The sequence below is a fragment of the Aplidium turbinatum genome, chromosome 3 (assembly GCF_918807975.1).
Source record: "Aplidium turbinatum chromosome 3, kaAplTurb1.1, whole genome shotgun sequence".
NCBI classification, from domain to species: domain Eukaryota; kingdom Metazoa; phylum Chordata; class Ascidiacea; order Aplousobranchia; family Polyclinidae; genus Aplidium; species Aplidium turbinatum.
The window spans coordinates 40,416,985-40,434,648 of NC_137474.1; the positions used below are offsets into that span (position 1 = coordinate 40,416,985).

The following is a 17,664-nucleotide window of genomic DNA, read 5'->3' on the forward strand; positions in this document are numbered from 1 at the left end:
TGCTTCAACAAAACAAGATCTTATTTTTGAGCTAACAATTTCTTTTTCTAGTCCGGATATTCTCAAGTATTTCAGTGTGCAATCGATGGCAGAAGGGGGCACTCCAACATTTAGCTTGTCGTCCAGAATGTCTATGAAGTTTTTAACTGAACTTGTTAAAGTGCTATCACCTACGATTGATTCCGTCCAATGTCCCGCTACATGGAAAATGGATTTGAAAGTCCAGAATAATAGCCTATACCAAATTGCCCAATTTGAAAATAGCAAGTGATGTGAGAAACAGCTTTTTATAGTTTTAGTATGAAACCTTGCTAGTAGCATGGGAGCCTACGGTACTCAACAACAAAATAATTTGGAAAGTAGCTTAACCTACAAAGCCAAAGGATGCCAGGTGACCTAAAATTCGGACCAAAAACGATAAATTGGGCAAATTTTATATGCTGTATCAGAGGGCTAGGAAGTCATTCGGACATTTTTTTGTGCAAACTGTTTAATTTTCTGTGATATCAGTGGAGTGCTGAACCATAAAGAAAACATTTGCATCCTAAAATGTCCGAATATCAAACTAATATTGTCTGAATTTCTCCAGGGTTGCCTGGCAATTCTGCAGCCTACAACAGGCTTCAACAGAAAGGCATTGTAATACATGTGTATTTTGCGCCCTTTGCGGAAAGTAACCTACAGATGCAACACAATAAACAACAGGATGCAGGAAAGAGACATACAGTATAGTCGAGTCAGCTGATTTTTCTTGTTTCAGTATGCTTTGTGTCGATACACAACCAGGGGCGGATCCAACAAGTAGGCTAGATGTAGGAAGGAGGGGGGGTTCAACGTGTGCAGGTTCATATTAATCCAACCTTGCAACAAAATACACCTTGAATAAAGTTACTATTCTGTGTTTTACTGGGGGGGAGGGTGATCTACCTCCTGCACCCGCCAATGTACTCAGCCGCGTGCTGTAGAGCGGTATCGAACCGACTAAGCCTAGGCTACCCTTCGAGTGTCACGCAGACGTTTTATCACCTGGCCACGCAACCGACAAGAACATGTTTTGTACGAGATGAAAAAAGCTGACTTGTTCTTCTCATTTATAGCAATCGAAATCACCGAATGGTGCGTAAAATACTCTCTACGTTATTAGTTCTTGTTTGAGTTACATACAGCTGCTGAATGTAGGCTACTATTGTAGATCTGACGTAAAAAATACCCAATGTTGTAGCTTGATGACATACAACAACAAGACCACAAAACAGCAAGGTTATTCGGTATTGCCAGTCTTTTATGTATGTACAAAAAGACAATACGGTACAAACACAGTACGTAGCCTACCGTAGGAGAAGACGGTGCAAAGCGGGACATCGCGATTTCTCACCTTTGGCTCCCTCTAACCGGAAGCACTACTGCACTAGTTAGGGAACGTTCAAATATTACGTAACGCCTTCGAGGGGGAGAGGGGGGTTTATGCAAAGCGTTACGTTAGCGTCACATCGGGGGGGAGGGGGTTCAAGCAAAACGTTACGTAACGCTTTCGAGTACGGAATGGTAGTTTTTTGTGCTGAATTCGTAGTGAAAAAGCGTTACATGGGGGAGGGGGGGATTGAAAAATGCGTTACGTTGGCGTTACATGGGGGAGGGGGGGTCAAAAATTCGGAAAAAAAGCGTTACGTAATATTTGAACGTTCCCTTAGGCAACTATAAACTATATTTGCTGTAGAAAAATGGCGACTGGTAGAGCACAACACGTGTCTTGAGGAAGTAAAATGTGTTTTGGCATGGTTTGTTATAGGCCTAAGAGATGGAAAAGTAGCTACCACATTTGTTAGCAAAAGCGAATTTGTTGGTAGCTTTGTCTTTATCTTAGACATTGAGACAGTATTTGTTGGTAACAAAAGCAACTTTTACTTAAAACTTTACAGGTTTCAGCAGAGATATTATTTTCTAAAGGCTATACTTTGGGGGAAAGTGGGACAGCTGTATTAGAGGCAAAGTGGGACAGTGCATTAGGGCAACATGAGACTCTAGAAGTCTATATTGTATCTGTGGTTCTTCTGTTGATTGAATTTTTGTTTACGATTCTTTTAGCCTTCAAGATTGTAAAATATTTATGAGCATTCATTTATATTGCAGCCTACCGGTAGGCCTGCCCTACACACCACGGCTGGGGCAAAGAGGGGCATTTAAAAAAAACTTCTTTTTTTTATTTGTACTACAGTATAACAGTAAAAAGATTCCGCTTGATCTTCGAACCAAATATGCTGACCAACTAAGGCTTTCGATTAAAAAAAAAACTACAGTAACTAAATCCAACCATCACTGTTGCTGAAATTACGTTTTTACGAAAAGTGTCCCGCTTCGCCCCGTCTTCCCCTATTGTCTTTTTTGGCTCGTGTTTGAAAGGCAAATAAAACAAAACGTTTATTTCTTTCTCATTCAAACTAACAACAGTTTCTTTTCTCCAGCATTTCGTCCCATAGGCCCAGGCCACAACCGTACAAACCAGCAAACGAATTCCCTTCTCTTCTAGATAGGACTAGGACTATTATCACAAAAAAACATTTTATTTCTTCTATCTCTCTTCTAGGTTTGGTGGCTGTACAATTTTAAGATAGTGGTAGTTTAGCTAGTACTGTTTTATCGATGTATATTTTAAACTTTTGGGTTTTGCCATCTTTCCCTTTTGTTGGTGTCAAATTCGTATGTTTACTTTGCCGTTCTGTACATGTTTGCGCCAGCAGTAAAAAATAAATTGAATTGAATAGATGTGATCACATTCACATATTCCTCTTTTGGTTTTCACATGTGCTTAGCTACAAAGCATGGCAATATTAATCAATTGTACGCCTATAATGCTTTATTTAAAAAAAACATCTTTTAAAGTAACTTACAGTGTCTACTGTAGATTCACAACAAAGAAAAGTGTAGCCTTTAAGAACATTGTAAGCACCAAGAAATACAAACGCATTTGGTGAGCTGAGTGCTTCTTCGTTATTCGTGTAAGAGACTGGTTAAATATTATGCGGGATGAGCGCGGTAGGGAGGGTTGTAGACAATGAGTATCAAAATAGACAAATGGGGAGAGAAAATTAAAAAAAAACCAGTGAATAAAGTCATATGGTAGTTAAACAGTTTCTAATCTCGTAATCCCAAACTACTGTACATTTGAAATCATAAAAAAACGATTGTCCATAGATTTAGCGTATGCTTGTAGAACTTGTTTGGTTTGAGGTTTCAGATAGAAGAGGACAATAGATTCAAAGGCTTGCATAAAAACGTTATCACTTTTAAAGAATTTTCATTGTGACATTTCTTCGTCGGTGGATTGATTGTAATCAGAATGCAGCCGCTTAATGAATTCAAACAGGCCTTCCTGGTTTGGTGCAGACTTTTTTACGTTCACAATTTCTCTGTTGTATTTTACAATAATGTTCCACAAATCACCTGAAAATGAAATATCACCATTCAAATCAAGTCGGAATGCACAAAGGTGATAAGATCCTGAACTCAAACACTAATTTACTTTTAAAAAAGCGTTCATTTGACACGACAACTGACCGTTTGTATGTCGAAAAGCGCAGAATGATGCAGTAGGCAGTTTGCCAAATGAAAAGGATGAATTCGATACGGCATGCAACCTAAGGTTTTGATTCCACTAACTTAACACGCAGCATCATAACAAAAACCACAGCGACTGTTCAGAAACTGAATCAAAATCCGACTTAAGATAGGAAGTCCAATTTTATTCTTACATGCGCATTGCACAAGACATAGTGGGAGACAGAACTTACATATTTGTAAACTTTTATCTTTGATGAAAGAATGCATTTGATGCAAGGTTTCGAGAAGTTTGCCATCGTTGAAAGTGAAATAACAAATGTCACGGCCAAGAGCAGCTGCTGCCATAAGTTGAATCAAACCTGCGGAGAAATGACGTTTATATGAACAATTTTAACCAGAAGAACATTGATATTAAATGGTAAGATTTAAGTTTATTTCAATTTTGTATCGACGCTGCTTAATTGGTGATGTGTGCGCTGCCATATTACACGTGTTGTGTCATCTCATGGTTGTGTGTGTCTATCTATATACGTGCGTTGAATCTATGTAAAAGAGGCCTAATTCCCTTCCTGGAATGGTCATCTAAACTGAAAGGTCAACTACCTTTCAACACCGGGTTTCCATTGAAAGCTCCACAGCCCCAGTTCCCGGTCGCAATAGCGGGAGAGTGGTCGGGTTCAAAGTTACAAAAGAAGCCACAAAAAGCTTTGTTCAGTTCCCGACGGACATTACGCGGCGCGAATTGCTCTGAAGATCTGAAAAAAAAGTTTCTGTAACATTCAAAAATAATCACGTCTTGTACGTGAGCTGAAGGCTACGTTAGTTTCAAAAGCTTCTTCTGTTTGGGAATCTGAAAGTAGATTTATTATCAATAAGTTGCGTCTTCTTCAAATTCGGATATATCGTTTGCTTCATGAACACAATTTATCACGTTAAAAAAGCTCCACTGTGAAGTCAAAATTATTACATTAGCTGTTAGTTAACACACGTTAAAACGATGTAAAAAGAGAGTTGTAATGTAAGAGATGACAACAACAATTCACAAGTCTAACCAAGTCAGCTGGCAACATTGCAGAGAAAGATTAATAAAAATAAAAAATGAACACATTCAGCTAGCAAAAAATTCCTTTTTATTACAATGATGCAATGTCTGCAAACGTTGCATCATTGCAAAAAAAAAAATTGGAGTTGATACCTGGGTAGCTGAAGTCGCAGCTTCCAGGGAGAATCATGCACCTCAACAGTAAACTTTTTAACTCAACATGCTACGGCGGTTTGAGAAGATGTTTGAGCTACAAAGTCAATATATAGCCCACTGAGAAAACACTAAACAAACCTTTCAAAACGAATGGCATCCATAGCTACTATCTGCGTTTGCCTTCTTCTCCATTCATCTCGTGGTGTCTTGTCAACAAAGTTCCCAGCCCAAGTATATCCACCAGCATAGCCCCTGCTGGTGCTGTACTGCTCCGCCCCTGCAATAAAAATGCGATAGAACCGAAGTTGCTTCTTCACCTAGTACATAGTTGTATAAGCTGGGGGTGCAGAGAATGCGAAAGCCCTCTTAAATCTTTTCTACTTGTCCACTATTTGGAAAAGAAAATTCACCATGTTTTGCAACTTTTCATAAAGATTTAATTTCTTTTTTTAAGTTTCTTGCTCAAGCAACCAAGATCCACTATTGGATTAAATACATTTAAAGTTAGCGCATTCAACTGAAACTGCGCATGTTTCAGCTAGTGAGATTTTACACGTAAGTTTTTAATCTGTTAAGACTTTGGACAGTTTCGCTAAAATTTCTGGCATTTTTTTAGACTTTTTTGTACCGTAGTTTCTAAAATGATCAAATTGTGGCCTAATAATAATATGAGTGCATTAAACATGTACAGATTAGTTGACAAAATGCGTTTGCATGCAAGTGAGAAATTTGAGGATAGCGTATAATTTGTCGAAAAAATTATTCAGGCATTATTGATTTATGCATCGGCAAGAATTTTTTTGCACCCCCCAAAAAGTAACCTCCACTACGTCTGTAGGACACTATAATGCAACAAGGTTTGTCAACTTGACGGTCCAGCAGTCAAAAATGTACGACAGTCAAAAATTAAACGCACAAAGTATTGTCTTAAAAATTTAATACAATGTGAAATAATTAATATTAAAACAACAAATAAAAAAATGGATAAAAGTTTTGTTTTTAGTGAATGAATGAATAAATGCAAAGGAAAAGTTAAGCCAACAACTAACAATTTCGGCAAATAAACCTGTGATAACAACGCATTCGTTATCCTCCATAGATTCCGCTAGTAACTGCGCAACGATGAGTTCAGGGCAAAGACAAAACCTTATTTCTTCTTGTACAGAGCCATAACCCAATATTCCACCACCGATATAGCGATTAGCGAAATCTACCTAGAAAGAATGTAAGCAGAGTTGCAAATAATAATAATAAACGAAAACGAACAACTTTTGAAATTTTCGAAAGTATTCAGAACTTTCGGAAATCAAAGATGTTCACGAAAAGAAAGAAACATTCACTTAGCATGTTTTCATGACTATGTCTGCAGATGTTGAATTAGTGTCAAAAAAACTGGTTTACAGGTTAAGCACAGATTGCTGTTCATGAAGCAGCTCATGATTGCTAATGCTTTGGTCCTGCACCATTTGTTCAATTTCAGCAACAAAATTCCCTTTTTTTTTGTATTTAGGTTCGACTAATACGCTGGGTGGTGCTACAACACCACAGCAAAGGTTCACTGTCGAAGATCAAATAATCCAGTTGTGCGTAAAGTTTATAAATTCAGTTCTACGATGTGCCCACCTGCAGCATTCCAGCCCCTTCCTTCTCTATCCGGCCTTCGTTATGAAGATGCAAGCCACACAACTGGCACGGGCTTTGGTTCCAAGAAGGAAATTCGTCAAGACACCTTCGTTCGATAGTGACTGTCCCGTCGGGAACTAAACAACAATGTCCCTTGTTGAGAAATTGATGTAAATCGGAGCGGTGTTAAGTAAAATAAGTTAAAAACAGAGAAACTGTTTGTATTGATGCAACCAACCGACGCCGCACAATTGAGTGAAATCATCTTCTGAGGAAGTAAAAACTTTCCGATGAGAGTCAGGACTAGGGTTGGGAATCAAGATGCCAGCAATAAATAGTATCTCGGGAAAGCTATAACAGGTTGGTAGACTTTCAATGGTGGTTCTCGGCACATACAAAAGTTTCTGGATCTTGTTGAAGCAGCTTCGTTCTGGGTTGAAGTGGTCCACACTGGCTTTGTGTGGGCAACGTTGCTCTATTTCTTTCTGGGTCAAAGTTGAAAACCGAAAATGTTCGAGACAAAAGGGAAACAATAGTGAAAAATGCTTGTGCTTGAAAAACTTAACGCTGCTACTCCTGTTGGGTAGTAGGAACAATACATGCCTTTTGGATAAAGAGGTTGTATCTTCAAGAAAGCTAATTTTTAAAACTGGGCTTTCCCTATTTCATAAAATTATCACAGAAAATAATATTCGGATTAAAAATGTGTCGCCAATGTGACCACTTTGTTACATCTTCCCCTGGCATGGCAAATATCAAGCAACGCCTCAAATGGGCACTGATGACAAACGGCCAAGTAGGATACAAACAACACAAATAATCCCAGGGGATAAAACTTCACCTTTTGTGGTTACTCGGTCAAAGTAGTGGATCAGAGTTTTCAGTTTTTCCGAAACAGCCGACCCGGAAGACACCGCCCTGAATAACCTAAAACAAAGCCAATGATTTCAACGGAATATTCTCCAAATACTAGCAGACCGTGATTTCAATAAGCCTGAATTAAGTTGTAGATCTATTGTATTAGCATATATGACTATGAGCAAGCGATTGCTGTAGCCTACTACATCGCGCAGCAGTTATGTACTAACCTACTGAAGTTAATTTCAGGAAATTCCGCATAATCAGAATTTCGTCTTCTGGAGTTTCTCCACGGGAAGGTGCACAGAAAAGCATTGCAGAGTAAGCATGCAATTTGCTGCTGAGTCATCGTGACGCTGTGATTTCGCTGACGACGCAACAAGGGGATCGGCTAGAAAAACATGACACAGCAAAAACATTTAGTAGTGGCGCATTACAAAGCATAAAACGATGCAATAGCAGTAGAACTAAAACAAAGCCTTCTTGAAAGACCAGTTTTTAGGACAAGTGCTTCCAGCTATAAAAATAATAACGGTGATTTAATGAGTAAACTTCACTTTGGGGCTTTTTAGCTTATTCGCTATTTTAAATAAGCCTATTTGAAAAGACTATCTGATTAAAAAGTTTGCACATTCTGCACTCAACAAGGTGTCATATAATTGAAGCCATGGCCTCTTTCGAAGTTGTGATTGCAACAAACTTGTACAGTACAAACAAATCATACGTCGCACAACAGGCATATGTAATTAAGATAAGGGGACGTTTGAATGAAAGCTGCTCGATGATTTAAACCAGCATTGTTACCTGAGTGCATAATCTTGGTAGCAACAAAGCTAAATTGATCATTTTCGGTAAGATTTCATCAAAAAAACGTTTTGTATATTCAGCATCTACATCATCAGTAAAGAGCTTGTGCAGAGCGGAGAAGGACCATTGGTTTGCATAGCGAGAGTTGTACGTCAAAATGGATTCCTGGAATAACAACAAGTACTTTTTGTTACAAACTTTTTACTTCAGACAAATGGCGACTGCATAAAATTCCTACCATCAAAATTTAATTTCTTGAATCGCCTGTACTCGAATGTACTCGTAATGCAGTATACATTCAAATGCCTAAAATGTAGATATCTTCTGCTTTAATATAGAACTGAAAAAGCTAAAGAGTTGACTTAATTTCGTCTGGACGTAATCATGCAGAAAAGCGTACGTTTACATTTTACATGATCACAAGAAAAAAAACATGCAGTCTTGCCTCGAGGTCAATTGAGGTTGAAATGCCTGTGAGCAATGAAGCTTCTATTAGCTCCCATCTATTGATCAAACTTGTTCCACCTTCGTTATTCGAAGGACACACATTCTTGGGAGAGCACGGAAGCCGGACATGATGAGGATCCCAAGAGTCTTTGTAAAAGGAGGATTTAGGAGGAGCCGGCCCATCGCCTGAGTGAGTTGTCTTTGAAGCAACGTGGAATATTATATGTGAAAAGTCATTTCATAGGACATATTTTTGACTTTTTTGCCGAAACACTCAAACTAATTCAACTTGAGATAATAGATTTGATGCAATGTAGACTTAAAAAACAAAGTTCGAAATCATGTCACGTTGTTGCTGCATTCATAAACCTTACATTTAAGCTAAATTTTGCATTGATCAGACTGCCTCAAAGGCGAGTTTAATCTATCCACAACATTCTGTAGCATGTAAGACCATTAATGATGCACATTATTTTCGTTTACAGCATGGAACAGATGCAACAGAGCTGCGTGAATAGTGCAGCAAAAAAGACGTCATACATGATTAAACCTGAAGTTGTAATCAAGACTTTTATGCATAGCAGACGCACAATCGCACATGTGTGTCGGTTTTTACCAGTTGTAAGTTAAACTTAAAGAAGTCATAAGAAACAATAAATACTAATCGAGCATGCCAAGATGATTGGAAAATCTAAAATAAAGCTTAATTACATAAATTAAACGTAGAAAAATGGTAGTGAAAACTATAACTTCTGTCAGTGTGTTAACTCAGGCAGCTACCTTACATCAAAAAGAACAGTGTGGTCTGGAGATGACTTGAGTTCCGGTAAAGAAAGACAACACGAAGGAGCAACTTTTAGGTCTTCAAATGGCATCCCAAGCCATGCGGGAGATTGAGAGGGTGTCTTGGAATGGCCCTGAATGAAACAAAAAATGTTTACACGACCAGTTTAAAATTAAATAAACCCATACAACTGCATATGAAAAGGCATTTTCCTTATATAGTAAGGCACTGAGGAACAGAAGAACGATAACAGAAGATCTTTCTACCACCGCCACCATTCCATGAAGACTTCATCATTCAAGTTCCACCAAAAAGCTCTGCTCTAAAATCAACAGAACTTAAACCAAAAAGAAAAACAGGATCTGACGTATAGGAAAAAGCTCACTTCAGTATGAAGATCTTCACTGTTGTCCATCATCTCATGTGGTTCATCATCAAACAACATATTACTTTCTGGACAAAAACTGTCATTTTCCTCATTGACAGAACTCCTGTGTAAATGCACAAAAATTGTTATCACCATTCACGATACGTTTAACCAAATCTTTACCGTTTTTCAAACTGTGTTAGTTGTATCTATATAATTATATATATTGATAAGTGAAGATACTGTTGTAAAAGTGAACAATACAAAAACAGACAAAGTTTAAAAGAAGTAGGCAGAGTGGATACAAAATGATAATCAATTGTACATTGGCTAGTAACTTGGTACAATAGAAAAAGTTGAACTATACAATAGTATCAATATTGGTATTATTAGGCTAATTTGAGCTAGCGTTCGACACACATGCAAAACTATTAACAGACGAGTTAAAACTTTCGAGTCACATGTTTCATAACTGGTACATATTATACACAGAAACAATTTGACAAGGAAAGAAATATCGAATCCATTTTGACTTCATAGCTTCGTATAGCCTACACTTCTTTATCAACAGCAACACATATTTAACAGTTTGTTTGCTTCAGCAATTATTCTGCAAAAGTTTTACCCAGACGATTGGTATCTTGCAAAAAAAATCTAAGCAACTTTGTCAACAGGAAACCAACATAATCTCTGAAGAATTTGTACTTGGTACTTCAACTCATTCCAGTTTGCAAAGGTTTGAGCTCAACTGAAGAGAAACAGTTGCAATGAGACCATTAGCAAAATTCATTTTTGCAAAATTACAAAAACATTAAAAATGAATAAAATGTTACAAAATTATTGGCATAAAAATAAGACTATGCTACAGATGTCAAAATACTAAAGTAACCACTGTGCATAGAACTGTGGTTGGTGTCATTACAAGTGAGTTTGATTGCGTAAATATGCACATAATTGCAAGCTGTAGTCACAGTGTAAAAAGATTAGGCTAATCTATACAATCCCATGGTAACAAAAACTTACATCGATATTGAACAAGTGTTGTCTTCTTCATTCATGGATACTTTTCTTTTCTCATCTAAACAAATTAAATCATGGTAATTCAAACAAGTCTGAAATACCGGTACTTATAAATGCAACTTGAACATATAATTTAATTTTTTTACCTTTCAATGCAGAATCAGATAATCGTGCAGCATTTGTGCCAGAAGAATTACTAGTGCTCGCTACTCCTTTAGATGATGAAGGCAAGGAAGGACAGGTAGTCTCTTCAAAATTATCAATATCATCTAAGGCCAAAAGCAATGGGCTTGAATGGGAAGTAGAAGAAACCATATCATCATTGTTCTTTAATTTGCTGGTCATACATGGAACAGTGTCCGAAACAACTGTTTGCTTTGTCTGCAGAAAAAAAATCTTTAAAGGCATTTTAGCGATGATATACCACTATCAACGCACACATATCCAAAAGTAGCAAACGGCTCAAACGTTGTTGATTCAATTAAAACAGTTGGCAGTTGAATTGATTAAAGTCATCTATTCAAACAAAGTTACATTGACATCATTGAATAGCCTATATTAAACAAGTGTCAGATTTTATTTATATGTAAAATATAGATGGCTAACTATGCTTTCCTAGTTGTCAGCACTCAACTAAATTATGACCTAGATATACAATTTTAAGGACTCTATTGTTAATAGGAAATTTTACACTAATCAAAAAATCAAATTAAATTTTAGAGCTTGCATATATACCTTTTGAAATAAAGATTTTGAGAAATAGCTGGCTGGATAAGGCTCTTTTCGTCTTTTGGGATGGGTTACTGGACTTTGACAATCCTCAGGATTATTTGAACTATTAACAGTGGAATCTCTATTTGAGGCATGCTCAGAAAAGGAATTTGTTGACTTTAATTGAAAGAAATGATTGATAGACAATTGCTTTTGTTTCTTTACTTTAGGTGCATTTTTATTTGAAGAATTAAACATATCGTACTTAAAGTTTTATACAAAATTTTCAGCTACAAATAAAGACTGATTACAAACGTAGTAATAAAAATACTTATGTCTCCTAAACTCTGTTCTGGTTTCTCGATGTAACTGAGAATTAAAAGTGATTCAAAAATTCTTCATTTAGGATGCAACAAAATTATTAGACATAAGCTATAGTCTAAATGCGTATGTAGACATCCAGACATCATTCTCACATCATCCCCATCACCGATGTGCTCGGGATGTTACTGCAACAATTCACAGCTAGATATGAGCGGATGCTTTGGACTACTTGACGTCCGCTAGAGTAGGCTCAGTCTACCTCGTTAAACATGCGCTTTTTTAAATTGCAGAAAGTTGTGTAGTGCAGCTGGTACAGTCACCTACAGAAGACATTTATCAAACGTTATGTACAGTATATTTAAAGAACACTGATTTGGGAAGACATTTGAAAGGTTACCAGTGAGCTGTTTTTCTTAACAAAGCCTTTGCAGGATGCTAGGTGTAAAGTACCGGCACCGTGTACGGAAATTTAAACTGACAATAAAACATCACAATATGATGCTCCCCATACATGGGATCTCAGAATTGCGTTTTTATGTTTTGTATCTGTCTTCATGTCTACGATTTAACTTCTCCTGTTCCCCTTATTGTGAGGGTTGGTGGTCAACAGTCTTCTATTCTGTGATGGCATTCTCCATTGCACCGGCCCCGAGGATCGACCGAAACGAGATCTGTTTTGTATTTTTGTCAACCGTAGATCTTCTCCAATGTAGTCTAGTTAACGCTTCTTAGGGTACTCACAAGGGTTATATCCATAGATGTTAAAGAACTAAACTTTCTTTGGCCACTCATCTTATTCCATGCGTAGTATGTGTCCGTAGCCTACCAACGCAGCCTTCTTCATTGGATAACATCTTTAAGCTGATAGATGCCAAACCTGGAATCCTGGATCTCAGCTCATCTATCGTCATCCGCATACGCGCCGACTTCCGGGGGGCCGGCGCCCCCCGTGAATTTATGATTGAGGGGCAAAAAAATCGCTATTACAAGTGGTGTTTCAAAGATAAAATACTATACGAAAGAGATTTTGATCATTTAATCGAACTTAAAGAATGCCGAAAGCGAAAAACAGCCTACGTTTCTCTCGCCCGCAAAACAGCAGCTGATCGCATGGCTTTCTCTGGAACGTGAATTACTACTGAGATGCGCACGGCATGCACGCTCACAGTCACACACTGCTTATCTTCCCCCGCGTGAGGAGCAACTTCAAAGTCAAAACGCGTGGTAGCGAAAAAGCAAATGCGAGGTTGCATGTTCATTCTTATTTCACGAGTTATCCAAACGTCCGTTGGATTTTTGGCGACTTCAAATATGAAATCGATTTTAGTAAACTTTATCGAGTTGAAACATCGACGCAACGAACAATTACGTGAATACAGCTTAAAGAAAAAATGCATTTTTCAAAACTGTTATCCGTGTTTTGCTTCAATAAACACTGTATTGATGTAAATATTGTGAAAATATATACATCTTATTCATTGCCATACACTCATCAATGTACACTCCTGCGCTACCGTGTAGTAGCCTATAGTACTCGAGTATAGGTCGAACCCCTACTTTTGAGCTGTAAATCGGTGATATTTCCTTCTCCAGTGTATAAGTCGAATAGCTTCCGACACTACCATTTGATGGTTCATCTAAGTATTGGCATTAACATACTTGGAGGACATTTCAAAGTAGATCTTAGAGTAACTTATGCTGCTGGAATAGTCACGTAACTATTCAGGGCAATATCAAGTAAACCAGCTAAATTAGACACGCTATTTTCAACGAGGTCTTCCCGCTGTGAGATCAATTATGATTTAACAGAACGCATTTTTTTGTTCACAATGTGTGAGAATTAAATCGAAAACCGATAAAAAAAAAGGTGTTTTATGGTTTTGGTCGCAGATATTGCCTGCATTAACGTGGTCTCTTACCGCTATTATCACCTAGCCAACCTGACATCATTGTAGCTAAGGTTAGACATCGACTTCAACGATCATGGAATGTTACGTAATAAGAACAATTACTGTATATCCTACACGCAATAATAAAAAAATTGATCTTTTCAAACAGCTCTTTCTGCTGTTTTGTCTCGTGAGCTTTGCATATATTGCTCAATGCTCAACAAGTGCATAAAGTTTAGAATTGACAAGAAATCATTGAATATGAAAATTAAGTTTGAACCACTGCCAATACAGGTATTCAAAACTTTTACTTCGGCCTTTTACTCCGTAATCTACGTCGGCAATGATTTTTCTGCAGCAAAAATGCGTTCATTTTGTAAACTGCAGAGCTGGAGACAACAGCTTGTCCCATGTATAAGTTGAATCAACCTGTCTTTGAGGTAAAAATCACTTGCTAACATCTCGAGTATATACGGTTATTCGATAAAAGACTAACTTATTAAGAATTTCGATAAAAAACAAAAGAGAAAACACTTCACCGTTGTTAACGCTTTGAAGGTAAGTAATTAGCAAAACAAGCGAAACGAGGTAATAAAACTGATAGCGGGTTTCCACTCTGCTTGAGATTATGATTTTTTTGCGTTTTATTTCGATAGCTTCACTGTCTTGATCGTTATTCACTCGCACGAAAAGGAAATGAATCGGCTTGTTTTCCAACTGTTCCAATTATGAGCTAACAATATCAAAATTTTTGCGACTAGGCATACTGCATGCGTAAAAGTAAAACTAATCGTTTCAAGCAGCGATTCTAATAAATTCGGTTTGCGATCTAGGTGTCAATATAAACAAGACAGTAAGCTTAATCAAAGGCTATTTTAATTGAGTAAAATAGCGTTCTCGTTATGACGTCATCACCTTTCTCACCCCCCCAAGGTTTTTTGAAAAGTCGGCACCTATGGTCATCCGGTCAGAAAGGCACTTGGAATAGATCCATCGTTCAATGAAAATTATTGCAACATGGCCGATTCTGCTTTTCAAGAGTGGTGGATCAGGTCTCACATGCATGCAGTAGAACATTCCTTAGCTTACATACATATTATGCATGTGACCTCGACCACCGAAGGAAATATCCTTGTCCCTAACAATAGGGAGGAACTCGTGGAAACTCTTCCAACCCAATTGCACCCCCACTGCCATGGCATACTTACACTTACAGCCTCCCGACTGCCTAATCATGTCACTGAGATAGCAAAACACAGGAACGACATCGAATTCTGTCTTACCAATTGTCAGCAGTTGGCTCCGAAACTGCCCTTTTTTGTGAAAATGCAATTTAGTTTCTCCATAGTGGTGATTAAGCAACAAGCTCAGCGATGTTTTTGCTGTTGATGATGGCATCATCATCGTGCTGTGTGTGTGCTGACTACCACTCGCATGTCAAAGATCAAATCAATGTTTATGATATAAGAAGCAGGCAGTGGTGGCCTTAGGGGTAAACAAACTGGGCGACCGCCCAGGGCCGCAAATTTATGGAGCCAGCGCTTATTCAAAATATGCACAAATATAACTTACATTAAGCATTAGCAGAAAGCAGTAGGCTAACTTAAACTTTTCCACCATAGTTTATAGTTTGCATCCCTATTTTTTTTGAGTTGGTTTTGCATATTTTTTTAACCAGTAGGCTTATGGTTTTGTGGATGCCCGGTCATTTGATCGACAGGACGTTAGGTCGACAGACATTTCGTCGACTGGACATTTGGTCGACAGGACGTTAGGTCGACAGACATTTGGTCGACTGGACATTTGGTCAACAGACATTTGGTCGACAGACATTTGGTCGACATGACGTTAAGTTGACTGGACATTTGGTCGACAGAACGATTCATTTAGGGGTTAGGGTTAACCCAAATGTCCTGTCGACCAAATGTCTGTCGACCAAACGACCGGCAACAGGTTTTGTGCATGATATTTGTTTGTCGACTTCTATAACAGAAGAAAATCTGTTGAAAAAATGCTCTGAAGCATTCACAGAACTTGCTGGAGACCTCGACAGTGAAGAAATTTTCACTAAAGTGGAGAGCTTCACAAGAATATAAGTTTATTCATTGAAAACATACCGTACGGTACCACAGTTCTCTCTGCTTTACAGTATCTGTATCAAAACAAACTGAATGTTGTGTACCCTAACTTGTGTTTATTACTAAGACTATTTCTTACTGTGCCAGTTACTGTAGCTTCAGAGAAAAAATCATTTTCTAAACTAACCTTCGCTCTACAATGAGCCAAGAACGCTTGGTTGGATTAGCTATCGTTTCAATTGAGCACAACGTGAGCAAAACATTGGACAATGCTTCTCGTATTAAAGAGTTTTCTGCAATAAAGGCTAGAAAAATGCATTTTGTGTAAGTGCTGCAGACGGGTGGTGTAGGACTCTAAGGGCACTGGATGTGATGGTAGGCTACAACATAGCATCAAATTGATATGAAGATGTCACAGCATGAAATACACCTTCCTCTCTTTTACCATCGCTGTTTGTTGTTGTATCACGTTAATTTCTTTTTGTGTTATTGTGATTTATGGTTATTTGAGTTTACGTACTTTAATTTGTCGATACAGGGCTGTAGGGGCCGTCATATTACTTCTTGCCCAGGGCTCACAAAACCTTAAGGCCACCACTGGAAGCATGCAGGAATATCCTGATTCCCTCATAATCTTTTTTACAGTAACCAACCCTAATCATTCAGGATTCCTGCACCCCTAGAGAGCGCGAGCACCACCGGTTAAGAACCCCTGCTCTAACACAATGTAGATTGTAATAACAAGGTTTATTAAATTGCTGTTAGTGCCAATTGTAGAGCAGCAATGCTGCCACAGCAAAATCGGAAAAAGCACAAGATTTAAGAAAAAAAAGCACAACATTTGGATACAAAAGCACAATATTGCAAAATTGAACCTTTGCGACCCATTTTGTGCCAATTTGAAGATTAACATTACTCTGAAATGAACAGTTTAGAGAAGATACATGCTTACTATTCACTGTTCTCTTTCAGTTCGTGGTTTTCAATTTAACATCACAAATCTCACAAAAGGCTAGCCTACATATCGATCAGTTTTGTCTTGTATCAAACTTTTAAAATCAGGATCATTAACCACTTTTTCGTTTTGGGACTTGGTGAATGATTGTCATTATTTGATCCTGATGTAGGCCTACCGGTACTCTTTTTGCTGCTCTTGTTATCTAGTATCGAGCAACACAACCTCTGAGTCTAAGGACGAGCACATACCGTACTCTCAGTCTCTTCAAATCAAGTTTTTAGCTAATCTTATCAGGCTTGATAACTCAATGAGGAAAATTGGTCAACATGCCTAAGTACGGTACCAGAAACCTAGTTACCAAAAGCTTTTAGTTCCGGTTCTTAATTCTCCACCAAACTCAAACCATGGTAGGCTATAGCAACGATTAATTTGACTTTAATCAAAAAACACAAGATTTAGCCAAAAATTGATCAGAAAGCACAAGAACACAAGATCAAAAGTAAAAACACAAGATCTTGTGCTAAAACACAAGCCGTGGCACCACTATAGAGCAGACAACCGGAAACAGACACAGACATTGCAGTCGGCTGCAGGGTGGGTCAGGTGTACGTCGGAAGGCGTACACCGATATAACAGAGATTATTTACCATAAACAGAAGCCCTTCTATCCCTGTGCTTCTATTGTCAGACGTAATAAACGCCTTCGGATCTACTTCTTTAGATATCCTTGTTTTTCCTCACTAATATTGGATTAGATTTTTGTTTCTAGCAATAATTTTTTTTGTATATTATTAGCTCTGAGGGTGGACATTCAGATGGTGCGCGAAACGTCAGTTAAATAATAAAATAACTTGTATTTTTCTGTTTTTGCTTTCGCTTTCATCAGATGAAAGTTGCAACTACTGATAGTTGTTAGTTGGCAACTCTGGCATCAGAAAAAGATTTGTTTTGTTTTTTCAAGAAACGAAACGGACTGGGATCTGGGAGGTTTGTGGTGATTTCAAATTTTCAAAACTATCATTTTATTATGGTACATTTAGGC

The 17,664-nt window shown here is 37.9% G+C and overlaps 1 protein-coding gene across 1 annotated transcript; it reads right to left on the reverse strand.

Moving 5' to 3' along the window:
* Positions 1-1,478: 1,478 nt before the first annotated feature.
* On the reverse strand, positions 1,479-11,656 carry LOC145766458 (poly(ADP-ribose) glycohydrolase-like). The gene is made up of 15 exons (XM_082578174.1): positions 11,398-11,656; positions 10,809-11,043; positions 10,666-10,720; positions 9,661-9,766; positions 9,277-9,408; positions 8,490-8,690; positions 8,042-8,209; positions 7,468-7,628; positions 7,221-7,306; positions 6,380-6,516; positions 5,823-5,970; positions 4,895-5,033; positions 4,162-4,313; positions 3,789-3,917; positions 1,479-3,441 (listed from the first exon to the last, which is right to left on the reverse strand). The coding sequence occupies exons 1-15, from the start codon at positions 11,629-11,631 to the stop codon at positions 3,296-3,298; spliced, it is 2,229 nt and encodes a 742-aa protein (XP_082434300.1). The 5' UTR covers positions 11,632-11,656; the 3' UTR covers positions 1,479-3,295.
* Between the last annotated feature and the right edge of the window lie 6,008 nt (positions 11,657-17,664).